This window comes from Morchella importuna, assembly GCF_003444635.1.
Source record: "Morchella importuna strain M04M26 chromosome Unknown Morimp01GS024, whole genome shotgun sequence".
Lineage (NCBI taxonomy): Eukaryota > Fungi > Ascomycota > Pezizomycetes > Pezizales > Morchellaceae > Morchella > Morchella importuna.
In genome coordinates, this window is record NW_025763421.1 from 115863 (window position 1) to 133903 (window position 18041).

General features: G+C 52.9%; 5 protein-coding genes across 5 annotated transcripts; 2 read left to right on the forward strand and 3 right to left on the reverse strand.

Moving 5' to 3' along the window:
- Positions 1-215: 215 nt before the first annotated feature.
- LAJ45_07452 (uncharacterized protein) lies at positions 216-3514 on the forward strand (the record flags this gene model as incomplete). Its single annotated transcript, XM_046117010.1, has 4 exons — positions 216-1216; positions 1276-2293; positions 2351-2693; positions 2748-3514. The coding sequence occupies 4 exons, from the start codon at positions 216-218 to the stop codon at positions 3512-3514; spliced, it is 3129 nt and encodes a 1042-aa protein (XP_045969655.1).
- Positions 3515-5623: 2109 nt separating this feature from the next.
- On the reverse strand, positions 5624-6977 carry LAJ45_07453 (uncharacterized protein; the record flags this gene model as incomplete). Its single annotated transcript, XM_046117011.1, has 3 exons — positions 5624-5923; positions 5979-6701; positions 6777-6977. The coding sequence occupies 3 exons, from the start codon at positions 6975-6977 to the stop codon at positions 5624-5626; spliced, it is 1224 nt and encodes a 407-aa protein (XP_045969656.1).
- A 1449-nt stretch (positions 6978-8426) lies between these two features.
- Positions 8427-12203, forward strand: LAJ45_07454 (uncharacterized protein; the record flags this gene model as incomplete). Its single annotated transcript, XM_046117012.1, has 6 exons — positions 8427-8489; positions 8572-8592; positions 8859-9778; positions 9844-11400; positions 11467-11756; positions 11821-12203. 6 exons carry the CDS (start codon positions 8427-8429, stop codon positions 12201-12203), a joined length of 3234 nt encoding a protein of 1077 aa, XP_045969657.1.
- A 482-nt stretch (positions 12204-12685) lies between these two features.
- LAJ45_07455 (uncharacterized protein) lies at positions 12686-14734 on the reverse strand (the record flags this gene model as incomplete). Its single annotated transcript, XM_046117013.1, has 3 exons — positions 12686-12776; positions 12833-14450; positions 14530-14734. 3 exons carry the CDS (start codon positions 14732-14734, stop codon positions 12686-12688), a joined length of 1914 nt encoding a protein of 637 aa, XP_045969658.1.
- Positions 14735-15432: 698 nt separating this feature from the next.
- LAJ45_07456 (uncharacterized protein) lies at positions 15433-16826 on the reverse strand (the record flags this gene model as incomplete). Its single annotated transcript, XM_046117014.1, has 4 exons — positions 15433-15561; positions 15639-16073; positions 16286-16568; positions 16645-16826. The coding sequence occupies 4 exons, from the start codon at positions 16824-16826 to the stop codon at positions 15433-15435; spliced, it is 1029 nt and encodes a 342-aa protein (XP_045969659.1).
- Positions 16827-18041: the final 1215 nt, after the last annotated feature.

The following is an 18041-nucleotide window of genomic DNA, read 5'->3' on the forward strand; positions in this document are numbered from 1 at the left end:
GTAACAGCCTTTATGGCTGTATCAATCTCTCTGATAGCCCGAAATCAGATAGGAATTGTGGGAAGAGTTGCATATCATATCTAAATTTTTTTTCTTGGTGATGAAGCTATCCGTACTTAAGCATAGACACCTGCATCCTTCTTGGAAATTACCAAGAGATATACATGTATACATCTTTGTACACCTTTCTCCATCATCTCACGGGGAGGAAAACTATGGCTCCAGCTCTCATCACTCACGATAACCATGACGATGTTTCTGCAGTACCTGCACCGCTCACAATTGATCAGCTTGTCAGATCACGTGCGGAAACAATTGGTGACACTCCTCTAATCGCATATCCAACTACTGGTCTCGATTACAAGGATTATACAGCCAGGCAGTTGGATGTCTTTTCTGCCCGTGTAGCAAAGCACTTCTCGAAGTTAATTGCCACTCGAAACTCTTCATCCGAACCCGAGAAAGTTGTTGCAATTCTTGCGGCATCTAATTTCGATTACTTGGTCAGCACAATAGCTCTTAGCAAGCTAGGGTTCACGGTATTGTTTCTTTCAACACGCATATCCGATGCTGCTTATGCATCACTTATTGAAGTGACAGGATGCACGCACATTGTGATCCAACCATCATTCGAAGCTACGATTTCCAGAGTTAAAGCCACATTTTCTCTCTCAAATTTGATAACGCATCTGATGCCTGAACGCACATCCTACGATTATCCTTTGGCCAAAACTCATCCTTCTTTCTCAACTGCTTTTGACGCACATCTTGACCCCAATGTGGAAACGGACAAAATATGTTGGATCATTCACTCCAGTGGCTCCACTGGTCTTCCTAAGCCCATAAAACAGACACATGCTGCAGCTCTACGGAACTATTCCAACAATTTCAGCATGAACGGATTCATCACACTTCCTTTATTCCATGCTCATGGCATATCCTCCGTTTTCCGTGCAATTCATTCCGGCAAACAGATCCATGTTTATAATGCCGATTTACCTCTTACAAGTCCGTACCTTGTCGAGAGCATGGAAAGGCACCCACCAGAGATATTTTACGGTGTACCATATGCACTTAAATTGCTTGCCGAGTCACGAGAGGGGATGGAAGCATTGAAGAAGTGCCGTTTGGTCATGTTTGGTGGTTCAAGTTGCCCGGATGTTTTGGGTGATCGATTGGTAAGGAACGGTGTAAAGCTAGTTTCGCATTATGGAACGTGAGTTATATTGTCAATATTCGTTGAGCGAGGGATAACAAGCAGCTAACAATTTTTAGGACCGAGACTGGTCAACTGATGACCTCATTCCGTGAGGATGGCGATTACGACTGGAATTATCTCAAGGTTTCTCCAAACCTTAAGCCTTTTGTCAGATGGGATCAGCAGGCAGGTGATGTTTACGAGTTAGTGATCCTCGATGGATGGGCATCTAAGGTCGCTACAAACCGTCCAGATGGCTCTTACGCAACAAAAGACCTCTTCCTAAAACATCCCACGAAAGAGGATAGGTGGAAATACTTCGGCCGTTTAGACGATACGCTCGTGCTCGTCAATGGTGAAAAAGCAAATCCAATCCAAACCGAACATACGGTGCGCGAAAATCCATATGTATCCGAAGCAGTCGTTTTTGGTGCTGGGAAACAACAATTGGGGTCAATCGTTATTCTTTCCGATAACTCTAGGGGGATGCTAGAACAGGAGGTTATGAAGAGAGTTTGGCCTTCATTCGAGACCGCAAATACCCTTGCACCCGAATATGCCCGCATAGCCCAGGAGATGGTTAGATTCTTACCCCCTGGTACCCCATTTCCTAGGACAGATAAAGGCACGGTGATTAGAGCTGCTTTTTACAATACCTTCAAGTCAGATATCGAGGAGATATATGCAGACCTTGAGAGAGGTGCCGTGAATGGTGGTTTAGAGTTACCCGAAACTGACATCAAGGACTTTGTGCGCAATACCGTTCTCAGTTTGTTGAGGTTGCCAGATCCCTTGATCCTAAGAGATGATACAGACTTTTTCTCTATAGGGATGGACTCCTTGATGGTTGCACGGATTAGGTCTGCCATCCTGAAAAGCCTCAACACCGGTGGGCAAACACTAGGCCTAAACATTGTGTTCGAAAAGCCATCGGTCAACCAACTCTCAAGGTTTTTGTTCAGGTTGAGAGTCCCAGAGAAATCGGGCGTAGAAGAAGAGGAGACTGTTGAAGAAACCATGAAGAGATTGATCGAGAAATACTCCGAATTCCCCATGCATATTCCTGGAGATTCTGATATCGAGGGTGAGCATGTGGTATGTTCCCCTTTATTCACCCAGCATAAAAAAGCTCGCTAAAATAATTATCAATAGGTGGTTACTGGGGCTACTGGTTCCCTTGGAGCCCATATTGTGGCACAGCTCGTTGCCATGAAGTCTGTAAAATCCGTCTTCTGCCTTGTCCGCGCGGAGTCTCTCAGAAATGCTTGGGATCGTACAGTACAATCTTTGCAAGTCAGACGGGTTTACGATAATTTATCAGATGAAGAGAAAAAGAAAGTGATCTGTCTGCCATCGAATCTAGCGGAGGAGGATCTCGGTCTTGGTCAGGAGCGTTATGAAGAGCTAAAATCCAAAGTTACGGCTATCATCCATTCGGCATGGTCAGTCAACTTCAATATGGATGTAACCAGCTTTGAGGCACAGCACATCAGAGGTATCCATCGAATACAGTCCCTACTCCATATACAGTATTAACAAATAAGTATAGGTACTCACAACTTGATTAAGTTGTGTCTCCGCTCAAAACGTCCCTCTCCGGCTGGGTTCAACTTTCTCTCCAGCGTTTCATCCGTTGCGGCAATTGTTGGCTCCCAGGTCCCCGAATCCGTTGAAACATATCTCCAATCTGCTCAGCCAATGGGCTATGCCCGTTCAAAGCTCATTACAGAAAATATTTGTAATCTGGCTGCGAAGAAGGCTCGCATGAGTTCCCGTGTTCACCGTGTTGGCCAAGTAGTTGGTGACACTGATAACGGTATCTGGAACGCGACAGAGGCCATCCCGCTGTTGATACAAGGTGCCCTAAGTACGGGTGCTTTGCCTGCTCTCGAAGATACCCCTACTTGGCTACCCGTCAACATTGTCGCAAAGGTTGTCCTCGAATTAACTTTTGTGCCCCCTGCTGATGCTCCGTTGAATGCATTGTTCCACGTTGTAAATCCAAACACAATTCACTGGACCAACGATCTTCTACCAGCTCTGAAAGAGGCAGGTCTTGAATTTGACATTGTCGGAAAGCGGGACTGGGTCGATAGACTTCGAAAGTCTGACCCAGATCCAGTGAAGAATCCAACATTCAAACTAGTGGATTTCTTCGCCAAGAAATACGACAATGACAGAGTCGGAAAGGGGTTGTATTATCGTACGGAGTTGGCAAGAGCACTCTCACCAACACTGAGGGACATTGGAGTGGTAGATACGAAGTTGGTTTCAAAGTTTGTGGACTACTGGAGGAAAAATTGTTGGAACGTTTAGCTTGTTACTGTTTCTTAGGTTATACAGATTTGGGATGAAGTTTTAGGATCTTGATTTTTAAAGTTACTTTTTTGCGATAACAGTTTGTATGACTTTTTATTTCCAATTTGCGAAGATATTTTCATCCATATATACTCTTATCAATTTCCAGAAATTGAATAGTGATCGTCAAGTAAGGTTTTTCACGCTCGCGTGGATTAGTAGACTGCTAGTTGTATGCCAAGACCGAGTGATATCATGTGAATTGCCGACCCCCAAACCGGTTTACGCCACACCTTCGTTTCTGTAGATGGGCATCGAACGGTGGAGGCGCGTTTCATCGATCTCCTTGACTTCTTGATTTGTGCTACTTCTCTGCGCTAGTTTCTGTCACCCTTCCCGGCGGATGAGAATGCCGCAACTCTACAGGTGTATTCTTGGGGCGGGCGGGATGGCATAAGTACTGGTAGAGTATGTATGCACATACGCTAAACGTTAATCGTTCCAACCCCCACATCCCGGAAATTTGGAGAAGCTAAGAGACTAGGCGGTTCATCGCTGCCGAAAATGTCAATCCAACAGCTAGGATTCCGAGACTGGTGTTGGAGTGATCGCCAGAATTACCCACGAGTATCGAGCTATCACTCTACATACAAACACACTCACAGGGTTATGAACCATGCACTACCACGATGTTGGTGTTGCTTCTAGCTTTCCAGTACCACGATACCGATACCATGTACGTGAGCAACACTCACATGCACCCCCTCCCCCCTCCCCTCTCAACGGCGAAGCGAAAACCCTCTCTCACATCACCATCACCATCCCCATCCCATCACTACCACCATGACCATCGCCATCCAAAACACCCCCTCGAACGCAATCACAACCCCTCACTCGCCGCCGCCCACACCTGGCCGCTAAACCGCATTCGGCAAACACACGCGCGACCCGGAAATTACCCCGCGAAAACGAAAAACAGACACACACTCCTCCAATGTAAATATAGTAGCGCACAATTTCCGCACAGATGGAATTGTTTAATGAGCCTCCTTCCTTCCTCCTCCTCTTCCTCCTCCGCCGGCTTGTTTGCGCTGTTGAAATGGTTTGGAGCGGTTTCGCTTCGGCCCACCCCTTTTTGTGGGGAGGGAGGGTGTCAGTTGCTTCATGGGGGGTCACTCGCGGGGATGCTAGGATTGGCATGGGATGAGATGGGATAGGATGGGATACTGGGATGGGAATTGCACGGGGGTGAGTATAGAGTTAGATTGTACCCGGTGGTCCTTCTTATTATTTTTCCTTCCCCCTCCCCCCCCTTTGGCCCGTAGGCTGGGACTAATAATGCTAATAGATACTGTAATAACAGACAGGCAGACGGACGGATACATGTAGCACTGGAGCGAGCGCAATAAAGAGAACGCGATGCGAGGATATCAGCATAAAAAAGGGAAAGAAAAAAAAAAAAAAAGTTAAACACGCGAAATCCACAGCGCCATGCAAATAACTAGAAGATCAACTAACTAAAAACTAATTTGTGACGGACGACTTTCAAATAAGAACGAGAAAGAGAAAGGAAAAGCAAAACTGATGATGGTGATAGTGACGCAACAGTATGTGCGCGCGTGTGCAGCCAATGACTTGTCGACAAATGAAACTTTCTGTTTGCTAGTATATATGATAACACTAGAGCGACTGACAAAAGACAAAAGGAACATTGCAGATAAAATGGAAATTTGGTAATAAAAAAAAAGAAAATTGAAACGAAAGGAATCAGTTAGTGTGCAGGTTCGTATAAAACTCACAACTGCAACACAACAGGTCGGCAATGTAGTAGGACACACGAGAGAACAAATCAAGAACCCCAAACCCCAGCTGATAATGCATCTCAACAGAAAACACAAAGGAAAAAAGTGAGAAAAAAAAACCAGACCAAACCACCTATATAGACAATCCAACCCGCTCGCCAGCTCTTCACAGCAAAAAAAAAAAGAAAAAAATAAACTGAAAATAATGACACAAGAAGAAAAACAATCAATGTTACCAACCGCACAATGACATTAAGAAATTCCTATGATAATGTCTTTTCTCACTTCCAGGCTCATCAAAAATCGATTACAAGGGGTTATTTCATTACTGCTGCGGCGACCCGACAACTGGTGACCCGACAGCTGGCATCGGGGGCACAGGAGGGATCACAGGAGATGTTACCCCAGTGAGCGGGCCGGCAGTGTTTGCGATTGCTCGTTTTGAAAGAGTGCTCTTCATGGCGCCAAGCCATTTCGCAAGAACTTCTTCGTTTGGTGCCGAGAATCGGAACGATTTGCCTTCAGTGATGACCTGCATGCAGTGCTTTTTGGACTTTGACACTGGGTCAATCTCAACAGCATCGACAATGCTGTCTAGAGGGATTATCTTGATAGCTCGGTATTCCTAGTTTGGTTAGTCAAACCTGGACCTTCAAGCGTACTGCGCAGTTGGATAGTACCTCTTCAGTTTTGTAAAAAGCCAGATTAATAGTCCTTAACACCACCCAATATTTCTTCCACTGTCTTACACCGCCTTTTGACTTGAGACAGTACAAATATCCATGCCAAACTACTCTTCCACCACCGTCCATTACATCGGTCGAAAACCCAGACTCATTCCTCACCATCCCAGGGTGTGGTGGTTCAGTCTCGGCTCCCGAGTCAATCCCTGCACCTAATGACAACTGCGAAATCCTGGCCCCGTCAGACATTGACGAGAACGACCCAACCTCCGCCCCTGAGTACTCCAAAGTCTGCGATGATATGCCACCACGTCCCATGCCCCTAATTTTGACAGCCCCCGAGTTCGTACCAAATTCGGGCGAGCTTGATCCTAACCGCATATCCGGACTCATTGGAGCAATCGGGCTAGAAAACGGGTTCGTAGGGTCGTGAGCGTTGATTGGAGAGCCGAGGTAGAGGTCATCGTCTGCGTCCGCAAGGGCTGCAGTGCTGCGTATGCACTCAACCCACTCATTTGTATCCTTCAACGATTCGCCCTGAAAGTGATAATTCCGCGATGGAGAGAAGAGGCCAAAGACGTTGGGCTTCTTCGCGTCCTTAAGAACGGCCACTGCCGTGAGCTCGTTGAGGTAGACTTGACGGTGGATCTTGTACTCCTTCTGATCCTTGTACGACTGCAGACGATCACCGCGTAGGACGAACCAGCGACGTTTCCAGTTCTTGAAAGCCTACACGTCAGCATTGGTGGGGGGGTGAAGTGGGTGGAAAGGGGGGGGGGAGGGTGCAGAAGCTACCTTTGTCTTCCTATTTCTCTTCATTAGCCAGCCACTCTTGATCACCTTGTCCATGTGAAAGGCTCCGTCCTGGTCCACGCCAGCGATAGGTGCAGTATTCGTCCGCATGCGCAGCTGCGGTGGTTGCTCTCGCTGGGAAAACGCGTTGATGGGGGCCGTACCAGGGGGGGGTATTGGTGAGAGAACTTGAGCTGTCGACATTTTTTGCTGTTTGGTTGTATTATGGGCTACCGTGGCGAGATTGAGTGGTGAGAAATGTTCATGCCCAGGTTGGTAGTAAAGGGGTGGTGGACTCGGAGCCTGCGAGAAATGGGGTTGGTATGGTGCGTGCGTTTTGTTTTGGATGTTGTTGTGGGAACGGGTGTGTTGATTAATGGGGGGGGGGGGGGGGGAGTTGATATTTAATGGGTGACGAGAGATGGATGTGGTGGGAAGAGAGGATGGGAGGATGTTTGTTATGGAGGGGAGATGACGGACGTCGGAGTGGAGGTGGAGATGGCAGCAGGTGAGCAGAGTGATGATTGGACGGGAATTAACGGTTGCGTTGAGAGCATTTCCAGAAATGCAGCTGCAGCGAGGGGGGTTGAGTGAGCGATGCAGAGCCGAATGTAGAAGTTTTAGTGAGTGAAGCAGTGTATGTATGTGGGGGGAGGAGTGGAGGATCAAGCGTTTATTAATGGATGTAGAGTATGATCTGGATGTATTATTGGGAAGATGAGTGTAACACAGGAATGAACGTGAGCGAGAGCGAAAGATAGAGAAAGTGAACGAGAGAGAGCGAATGTGAGGTGGGAATAGAATTTAGTGATGCGTGTGATGCAAGAATAGATGGGGGCACTAGTTGCTACAGAAGAGAAATTTCGACACGGGAACAGAAAAAACGATACACGCACAGAAATCGAAAAAAGACAGGCACACACATTAATAAAGTTAACCAGTTAACCAGGCACAAAGGTTCTCGAATCCTAGGCACTACTAGTACTGAGGGGCCCTTGAAGGACCAAGGTGCACCCACAACAGCGGGCAGAGTTGCATCAAAACCCTTGGCCACAAATGCAGCGTCAACACGTTCAGCGTAGCGTCAACATGAACTCACGCCCCCATTCGTCCCCACAACCCCTGTCTCCACCCGTAGAGTATGTAAGCGGCGCCAATCAGCAAGGCTTGTCTTGTCTTGTCCGTCTAAGGCGTAGGGTTAGGTGTTCCTATTTCCTCCCTTGTTTCAGGCAGCACATTGAGTTTCGCCTCTGGGACCCGTGCTGCTGCTGCAGGCGAGACAGGCAGGCAGCACGACGGGCAGACTCGACGGTCAGTGACTGGGCCCCAGCTAGTGACATACCTAAGTAACCTAACCAGCTAGCCAGCCAAAGACATCCATCCCTCCCCTCCCCACCAAGCGTCTTCTTGTACCCCGCCAATAATAAAAATATTCCAGAATAACGCCGCCACATAACACAGCTTTCACTCACTCCACCCCCATTTCCCACCCACCCCCCTGACCTACTTTCGAAACGTTCGTCTATCTAAAGCACATACATATCGATCGAGTTCAGTTATCAATCCAGTGCATCAGATCAACAGTAGTTAATTCGACACCGCGCACCACCACCACCACCACCACCACCACCACCACCACCATAGTCTGAATCGATGCCTCCCATCACTCCGGCCCAAATAGTCGCCCTTCAGAAGAACAGTGATAATATCCGAAACGTGAGTCTACCCCCCATAAGTAAAATAAGTCAAAGTGTCACTGTGTTTTGAAACACAGCGCTTACATACAATCGCCCTACAGATCTGCATCCTCGCACATGTGGTGAGTTTCCAAAATTAACACATGCTCATTCCCTACCTCCCTCCATTCCTTACTCCCGAAACCCTGAAGCCGATCGCCTCACCGGTCCATACCACTACTCGGAGTTTCAATACTCTCCGCCCACTATACCCTGAGGCGATCACTGCAGACGCTCTCTGCCATTCCCAATCATTTCCCTTCCCAGTGTTTCGATAGTTCTCAAAGTCCCGGACCGGAGTCCCCAGGATTCCCGCAGCTCCTCGGAACCTTACTAACGCCTAACGCAGGATCATGGCAAAACATCGCTCTCCGACTGCCTGCTCGCCACCAATGGCATTATCTCCTCTAAGCTCGCCGGCCGCGTCCGCTACCTAGACTCGCGCCCAGATGAACAGCTCCGCGGTATCACCATGGAGTCCTCCGCCATCTCCCTATACTTTCGCCTAATGCGACGCCCCACCCCCGAGGCCGAACCTGCGCCAAGTGAGTACCTTATCAACTTGATCGACTCCCCCGGCCACATCGACTTCTCCTCCGAGGTGTCCACCGCTTCCCGTCTCTGTGACGGTGCAGTAGTCCTGGTCGATGCCGTCGAGGGTGTTTGCTCCCAGACCGTCACCGTGCTCCGGCAGGCATGGCTCGAGAATATCAGGCCCATTTTGATCATCAATAAGATGGATCGCCTGATCACGGAGATCAAGCTCACGCCGGGAGAGGCGTTCACGCATCTGTGGAAGCTCCTGGAACAAGTGAATGCGGTCATGGGATCGTTCTTTGCGGGAGAGAGAATGGAGGAGGACCTGAAATGGCGCGAGACGCTCGAAGCGCGACTGGCAGCGACAAAACTGCGGCAAGATGACGCAGAGGCCAGTGGTGAGGTTCCGGGCCAGGACACGCCGGAGAGCCAGTATGAGGAGCGCGATGATGAGGATATCTACTTTGCGCCTGAGAAGCATAACGTCATTTTCGCGAGCGCGATAGACGGGTGGGCATTTACAGTGCGCCAATTTGCGAGCATGTATGAGAAGAAACTGGGCATCAAAAAGTCCGTTTTGGAGAAAGTGCTATGGGGCGAATACTACCTAGACCCCAAGACGAAGCGGGTTTTGGGCGCAAAGCACTTGAAAGGGCGCAGCCTGAAGCCGATGTTTGTGCAGCTGGTTTTGGATAGTATTTGGGCAGTTTACGAGAGTACCGTTCTACAGAAGTATGCCCTCCACTCTTATCCCTCATTTCTTTCTCCGAATCATGGCTTATCACTCGCACCCACAGAGACCAAGAGCGCGTAGAGAAAATCGTAAAATCACTCAACATCAAGGTTCTTCCGCGTGAGCTGAAGTCAAAAGACACACGCACACTCCTCACATCCATCTTCTCCCAATGGCTGCCCCTCTCCACCTCCGTACTCGTAACAGTAATCGAAGAGCTCCCCTCCCCACCCGTAGCCCAACACAAGCGCATCCCGTTGATCCTACAGTCCGCACCGAGCGCCGACAAGATCGACAGCAGCCTCAAGACTGCCATGGTTGACTTCCAGACGGGCCCCGACGCGCCCATCATGGCGTTTGTCAGCAAAATGGTCGCTGTGCCGGAGAAGGAGCTGAAAAAGACGACGAGGGTGCAGCTGAGCGCGGAGGAAATGAGGGAAGCGGGGCGCCAAAAGAGAATTACAGTTGCTAGGGCGATCGCTGCGCAGGAAGAGGGCGCGGGTGAGGAAGTGCCGGAGTCGACAGAGGCGCCGACTAGGGGTCCGAGGGAGACGGCGACGTTTAGTGCGCTCACTACCCTGAAGCCCGCCGAGCCCGAGGCGGATAAGGAAAAGGAAAAAGATGAAGACGAAGGGGACAAGGAGCGTCTCATCGGCTTTGCACGTCTCTACTCCGGCACTATCACCGTTGGGCAGGAACTATACGTTTTGGGGCCCAAATATACCCCCTCTAAGCCCGACCAGCATATCCAAAAGATCACCGTCACCGAGCTATACTACATGATGGGTCGCGACCTCCAATCCCTCGACTCCGTCCCCGCCGGCAACGTCTTCGGCATCGGCGGTCTCGAAGGCCGCATCCTCAAATCCGGAACCCTCTGCTCCCTCCCGCAAGGCGGCGTCAACCTCGCGGGCGTCAATCTCGGCGCCGCACCCATCGTGCGCGTCGCCGTGGAACCGAAGAATCCGAGCGACATGGGCAAGATGGTCGAGGGCCTCAAGATGCTCGAGCAAGCCGACCCCTGCGCCGAATACATTGTCCAGGAAACCGGCGAGCACGTGCTCCTGACCGCCGGCGAGCTGCACCTCGAACGCTGCTTGAAGGACCTCCGGGAGCGCTTCGCGAGGGTGGATATACAGAGCAGTGCGCCCATCGTGCCGTACCGCGAGTCGATCGTGGCGGCGGCGGAGATGTCCCCCGCGAAGGGTGAAGGCGGCGTACGCGGTGCTGTGGCGGCGACAACGCCGTCGAAGCAGGTCTCGATACGGATCCGGGTCCGCCCGTTCCCTGTGGAAGTGACAGAGTTCCTGCTCAAGAACAGCGGTAGCATCAAGCGCCTGTACGCCGAGCGCCGCGGCAATGAGGCTGAAGTCGCAGCAGCGACCGAGAGCACCGACGCTGCAGCTGAGGGTGCCGACGGCTCCACATCAAAGACCGAGAAGGCCGCGCTTCTAAGCCTCCCCGAGTTCTGCGAGGGCCTGCAGAAAGCGTTCGATGAAGTCGAGGGCGCCGAGAAAGATGTCTGGGCCGGCATTGTGGATAAGATCGCTGCCTTTGGCCCCCGCCGCATTGGGCCAAACTTACTCATTGACGCCACCACGCAGGGGCTATTCCGAAGACTGTAAATCCGATCATTTCCACCCGAGTGATAAGCCATGACTGACCCTTTTCTTTTCTTGCAAAACAGACTCAACGACACCTCGACCGCGCAGGAAGGCGCCTCTTCTTCTGCCAGGGACTTTGAAGACAAGTTCTCGCACGCCTTCCAGCTGGCTACGTGGCAGGGACCGCTGTGCCACGAGCCTGTGCAGGGCATCGCGTGCTTCGTCGAGGAGGCGACCGTGCAGGACCAGGAAGAGGATAGGAACCGTAACTTTGAGGTTATAACCGTCGTGCAGAACGCGATTAAGCAGGCCTTCCTCGACTGGAGTCCCCGCCTGTTGATGGCGATGTACAGCTGCGACATCCAAGCCTCCAGTACTTCCCCCTCCCCCTCCACTAGTACGCATCTAAACTAACCCCCCTCCTCCACTCTCTACAGCCGAAGTTCTCGGCAAAGTATACGCCGTCGTGACGCGCCGCCGCGGCAAGATCCTCGCCGAAGAAATGAACGAGGGCACGCCCTTCTTCACGATCCGCGCCTCCCTCCCCGTCGCCGAGTCGTTCGGCTTCGGCGACGAGATCCGAAAACGCACATCGGGTGCCGCGTCGCCGCAGCTCATCTTCAGCGGGTACGAGATGCTTGTCGACGAGGACCCGTTCTGGATCCCGTTCACTGAGGACGAATTGGAGGATCTGGGCGAGCTGGCGGATAAGGAGAATGTGGCGAAGAAGTATATGGATAGGGTGAGAGAGCGGAAGGGGCTGTTTGTGAAGCGGAAGGTGGTGGTGGGAGCGGAGAAGCAGAAGACGTTGAAGAGGTAGTGGGTGTGGGGGGTTTTTGGAGGGGGAGGAGGGGGGAGGGGCGGGGGGAGTAGAGAGGCGGTGTAGGGGGTGGTTATTATATCGTTTTTGTTTTTCTTTTTTTGGTGGAATGTGATGCGTGCGTAGCCCGGCTACGGCGATCCTCTCTCTGTGATTGACTATGTGTGTTCCCTAGTACCCAGCTAAGCTACATACTGGTGAAGAAAATAATGCTATGTAAAAGACTGCCTCCACCACCACCACGGACGGCCCTTGAGATCCTATGTAACCATTGATGCCGTGAAAAAGATGCAAAAAAGTAAGGAAGAAAGGTAAAAGTAGAAAAAAAGTGAAAAAACTAAAAGCTAAAAAGGGTGAAGAAGTAAAAAGTCCCCCCCAATACCAATCCCAATTCCAATATAACGCCCATTATTACCACCACCACCTTTCCCAAAGCCAGGCAGATGTTTCCGCAAGAAAAGCAGCACAGGCACCTATGTAGTCTAGAACCCACCCTCCCCATCACCCCCCAACGGCGCCGGCTTCGCCATCGCCCACCGCTCCGCCATCGCCTCAATCTTCGCCAACAAATTACTACACGCCACAATTAGCACTCTGCACTACACTCGCTAGAAGGGACAGAAACTCACTCAACACTCCCCCCGCCGCCCCTCTCCTCCACAACCTCCCCGCCAATCGCCTCCATCGCAATCCGCATCACCCGTCCATGCTCCTCATAGTGCGCCTCCACCGCCGCCAGGCTCTCCTCGCGGTCCGCGTCGAGGATGAAGTGTCGGCAGCCGGCGATCTCGCACTCCCATAGACCCCCCGGACGGTTGGAGCCGAGGGTTTTTGGTGTGATGGAGGAGAGCGGGGAGATGAAGGTTGTGGTGGTGGTGGTGGTGGTGGTCTTGATGCGTGCTGCGGTGGCTTTGGCGTTTGTGGTCGTGCTGGTGGATTTGGTGGTGGGTGCGCCGATGCGCAGGGTGGTGATGAGGGATGGCTGCGTGCTGGTGGTGCTGCTGCTGCTGGTGGTGGTGGTGGTGGTGGGCGTGGAGGCGGCGCTGCGGGTGCTGGATGTACAGGCGCGTTTGGAGGCGGAGCGGGAGGTGGCGGTGGTGCTGGTGTCGAGGGTGCGTTTTGTAGATGTTGTGGTACTGCTGGCCGTGGTGGATGAGAAGGCGCGCTTGGAGGGTGGGCGCGGGGCACAGGAGGAGGAGTCCGAGTCGTAGTAGAACTCGACGGCGGGCGGGGGCGCGGGTGTGCGGATGGGGCGGAGGGCGGACTTGCCTTTTGAGCTGTGGGTTGGGCGGCCGCGGGGGGTGGTGGGCTTGGGGCGGTTGCTGCGGCGGGCAGTGGAGGAGAAGGAGGGATGGGTGTCTTGCTCTTCGTCTTCGTCCTCGTTGTCTTCGTCGTCTTCTTCGTCTTCTTCGTCGGGGTCGCAGTCGGAGTCGGTGTCGGTTTCGGCGCCGGCGTTGTGCATGCTGGCGTCGAACTCGTCGTCCGTGTCGAGGATGATGATGTGTTCCGGCTCCGCTGCGGGCTCCCTTTTGATGAAGATGGGCGCGAGTTTCTGCTGCACCAGCTTCTTGGCCGGCACCAGCTTCTTTGCGGGTACCTTCTTTGCAGCCGTCTTCCAGCTGCCGCCCTGCTTCTTGACCATCGAGCGCGGCGGCGGTACCTCTTCACCCTCATCCTCATCATCCTCATCCATCCCCTCCTCGTCCTCGTCCTCCTCCTCCTTCACCTCCATCTTCACCGCCCCCGCCTTAATCCTCTCCTCCAAACTGCCCGCCGCCGCCATCTTCACCACCCCTTCCACCTCGCGCTTATACGCCACCTCCCAGTCGCGAAACAGCGGCGTGCGCGCCCACATGGGCGTGTCCGTCCACGCCGCACACATCTCAAACAGCAGGAAGCGGTGGTGCTGGTCAAACAGCCGCTGCGCCGTCTTTGCGCTGGGACAGATCTCGCGCCGCAGCCGCGAGTAGTCTGCATACACCTCGCCCACAGTCCCCGGGATGGGCGGGCCGGCGCCGGAGTAGACGTCGAGATACCGGTCCTGCAGGAACGCCCACAGCTGCATCTTCTCGGTTGCGCCCGCGAAGATGCCGGAGTAGCTGCGCGAGGGCCGCAGGGAGTACCAGCCGCATTGGCCCAGTGCCCAGAGCGTGAAGGTGCCGTCGGAGAGGGACTGGATGGAGTAGGTGGTGACGCCGGCGATGATGAGTTCTTCGCTGTAGAGGCGGGCGGCTTTGCCGTGGTATACTGTGGTTCAATTCTATCAGCACACGCGCTGGAGAAGAAGTGGGGAGGAGGAGGTGGGGAGGAGGAGGAGGGGGGGTACCGATATCCGCAAACTCGGCCGGCACGGGGGACAGCTTCCCGCGGATACGGTAGGGGCCGGTGTCTTGGACGTCGAGCAGGTCGGCCATGATGTCCTTCTCGCCGCGGCGGTAGCGGTACACGCACGCGTCTGTGAGCTCGAGCAGCGGCCAGGACTCTTGGTCGAGGGAGCGGTCGTACTGCTTTAGGGCCTGCTTCTCGAACATTGCTTCTAGCTGCTTTGTGGTAAGAGAGTGTGGGGGGGGGGGGGGGGAAGTGGTGATGGATGGAGGAAGAAGAGGAATTGGGACAGGGAGAAGAAGGTGGTGGTGGTGGTGGTGGTGGTGGTGGTGTGGCTGTGGTGGGCGTGGGTGTGGCAACGCGGGTGTGGCGCCGAGGGTGTGGGTTGAAGTTGGGGAGAGAAGAGAACGAGAGTGGGGGGTTTATATGCACCGAGTGTCTGTCGAAAGATCATCATGAGATGAGACGGGACGGGACGCAGATGGTCACAAAGATTGGCAGCTGGGAACGCCAATGATTATGGCAAGGATGGGCGGGAACGCTGATCAAGGATTGAATATGCATTCAGACGCCCGCTAAATACAGACATGAGGGACCATCCTTCAGGTGATTGTTTATCAATACCGCATAATAGCTGTTCCTCATGACGGTGGTGAGTACATAGTTCCATAGCTATCAATTCAGAAGAACGCCCGAAAAGACTTGAATTTCACGGCGTGTAGCATCAAAACCTTTCCATTTTAGAGTACCTGTTCCCGGTGTTCTGCTACTATCCTTAATATTAAGTTGATCAACTCACATCATAAGTAGACCATTCATCAAGACTCATCACTGATACAGCCATTGAGTATTTATACTTGTTTTATCTACAGCCCCAATCTATATTATACAGACCCACCCACCATCAGAACTTCTTCGTTGAATACGCACGATACGCCCTCCACGGCAGCTTCCACGGCCTCTTCTGCAAGCTCTGGTCAAACGGGTCGAAATCCACCTTCTCCAGCCGCTCCAGATACAGCGCCGTCGGGACCTGCAATATACAATATATCTCGTCAGTCTCCCCATCCTCTCCCATCCCCCCATCAATCCCCCAGGAAGAACACTCACCGCACTCAAGAAAGCACCAAACGGCGCCCCCTTCCCCTCGGCCCCCGCATAATCCCCCAACATCTTCCTCGCCGTAATCAAATGATCATTCGCCCTCGTGGCCACCGCAAACACCGCATCCCTCAGCCCCTCTGCCCCGCTCCCCTTCCGCAGCACGTCCTCCTGCCGCAGCCCGTGCTGCGCACACACATCCAGCGGGAACACCACCGCCCCCGCCCCTGCCCCCGCCCCCGTGGGAAACGCCAGCAGTGGCATCCCACGCAGAATAGCGGCGATGCCAACAGCCTTCCCGATATGTGATGCTACGTGGTCGAGCGCGACACTCTGCACGCCAAACGACTCGAGACTGAGGTAGTTGAGCGACCCGTATGTGCCCTCTGCATACGCCTCGAGATCCTCGAGCGTCGCAAACGGAACGGCGCCTAGATATTGCTCCTGTCCCCCCGCCCGCACCCCGTCAGCACCCTCTCACCACTCTCCACACCTCCGGAAATGCAATGGTCGGTAGAATTATTGCGAAAGTGGGTTTTCCATGACCCGATAGTCCTATTGGCTGGCCCTTGAAGGAAATTTTTTGCCCACCCACCCACCCTTTTAGTTCTGACTTCCGCAATAACTCTACCATACCAGACTGTGTACATACGCACCCGACAGCCAATAACCTTCCTAAACCACCCCTTCCCCAGCGGCGCCCCGCCGCGCAACACACTGCCCAGCAGCACGGCGACCGGCTCCGCCGGCGCCCGGCCCGAAAACGTAGCGTCGACGGCATCCCGCCAGTACTGCATGCGCATGCGGCCGACGGCGACGCTGGTCACGGCGTCGTCGATCAGCGCCGTGTCGATGTTGAAGGCGCGGATGGCGAGGTGGGCGTCGCGCGCGAGCGGGTGCATCAGTGCCGTGGTGAGGTGCGAGGCGTAGTCGTGTTTCCTAGTGGGTGCGCGGGGGTGCGGGGTGTTAGGACTTGGTGGGAGTGGGTGCAGGGGAGGGGGGAGGAGGGGCGTACTGGAGGAGGGTGGCGCAGTAGGTGCGTGCTGAGTCGACGCTGGGGGGGGAGCGGGCGGCGGCGGTGGGGGTGGGGGTGTGGGTGTGGCTGGTGTGGGTGCGCTTTTGGAGGCGGGCGGGGGCGGCGGGGAGTTGTGCGGAGGGCGGTTTCGCCCTTAGCAGGGGGCGGAGGCCGGCGCGCATTTTGACGGTCTGTCGTGGGGTTGCAATTGAAGGTGAGTGAGCTGTGGGTGAGTGGGTGGGCAGGTTTGGAGACTTGTGGACGTCGTTGCCAAGAGGTTACACACGCCTAACCAGCTCGGTGGATTGATATTAATCCTTGACTGCAGCGGGAGAGCTGTTAACTGTGTTTATATTTACCTACAGTTCTGGAAGGCGTTAATCGAGGGAGTTATGTCTACTAGTGTTTAGGGCCAATGGGCCTGTCGACGCATCACAGGATATCACTCGACAGTGTCAATGATGCTGATTTCATGAAAATAGGGCTGCATATATGCAGGTTAAAAAAAAAATGGGGCCTACGCCGCAGGAAATATGGCCCAATAGGGCGTAGAGATGACAATCACAGCCAAAAGAGAAAAAAGCAGCCGACGTATGTTAAGAGAGCTAAGGGGGCTGCTATAAACCGGTACGTATTCTCGATCGATATCGTAGATGTGGAGCGTTGTGTGTTCCAATTAATGGCTGTAACAAAACCGAAATATTGGTTGGGATGAGGGCCACAGACGATAATGTATTGACGGGACTATGTAAGTTTCTAGCTCTTATATGTAGCTGCATGCAGTGCGACAACAAAACAGTCTGGGAACGAGACTAGCTTTTATAAGACATGCTTGAGGGCAGATTGCCACGCTACCCTATTCCTCGCCGTAAGTCTATGGTTATAGTATAAGTACGTGGCCACGCGTACGTAGGAAGGCGTCTCTGTGCTGTGTACATTTACACGCGCAAGAACAGCACAGTCATGATCAGAGTGGTCCACGAGACTGCCCGAGGCGATCAGAGACGAGTGCCTCGAGGTTCCTCTGCTTCGTACATATATTATCCATGTCTTTGTTTACGCGTGATGATCGAGGTTATGCCCCAAGGTGCTCGAGCTCGAGCTGCGCATGAGGCGGCAGATTGTTACCTATCAAAATTGGGATTTACAAGCAAACAACTACGGCCTGTAAAATTAAATTATCACTGTCTTCCCTATCAAGTACTTACCAAATTTTCCGAACATCACCCCCACACTACCCAGAAAATACAAAGGAACCTGCGTACGTCGTATCACTTCGATAGCCCACACCCACACCCCCTCCCCCGCCTCCCAATCTCGCCCAAGAAACCCCCCCCCCCCCCCGGTAGCCTGAACTCACGATTAAAACACACTCAAAATCCCTCTCGTGGAACTTG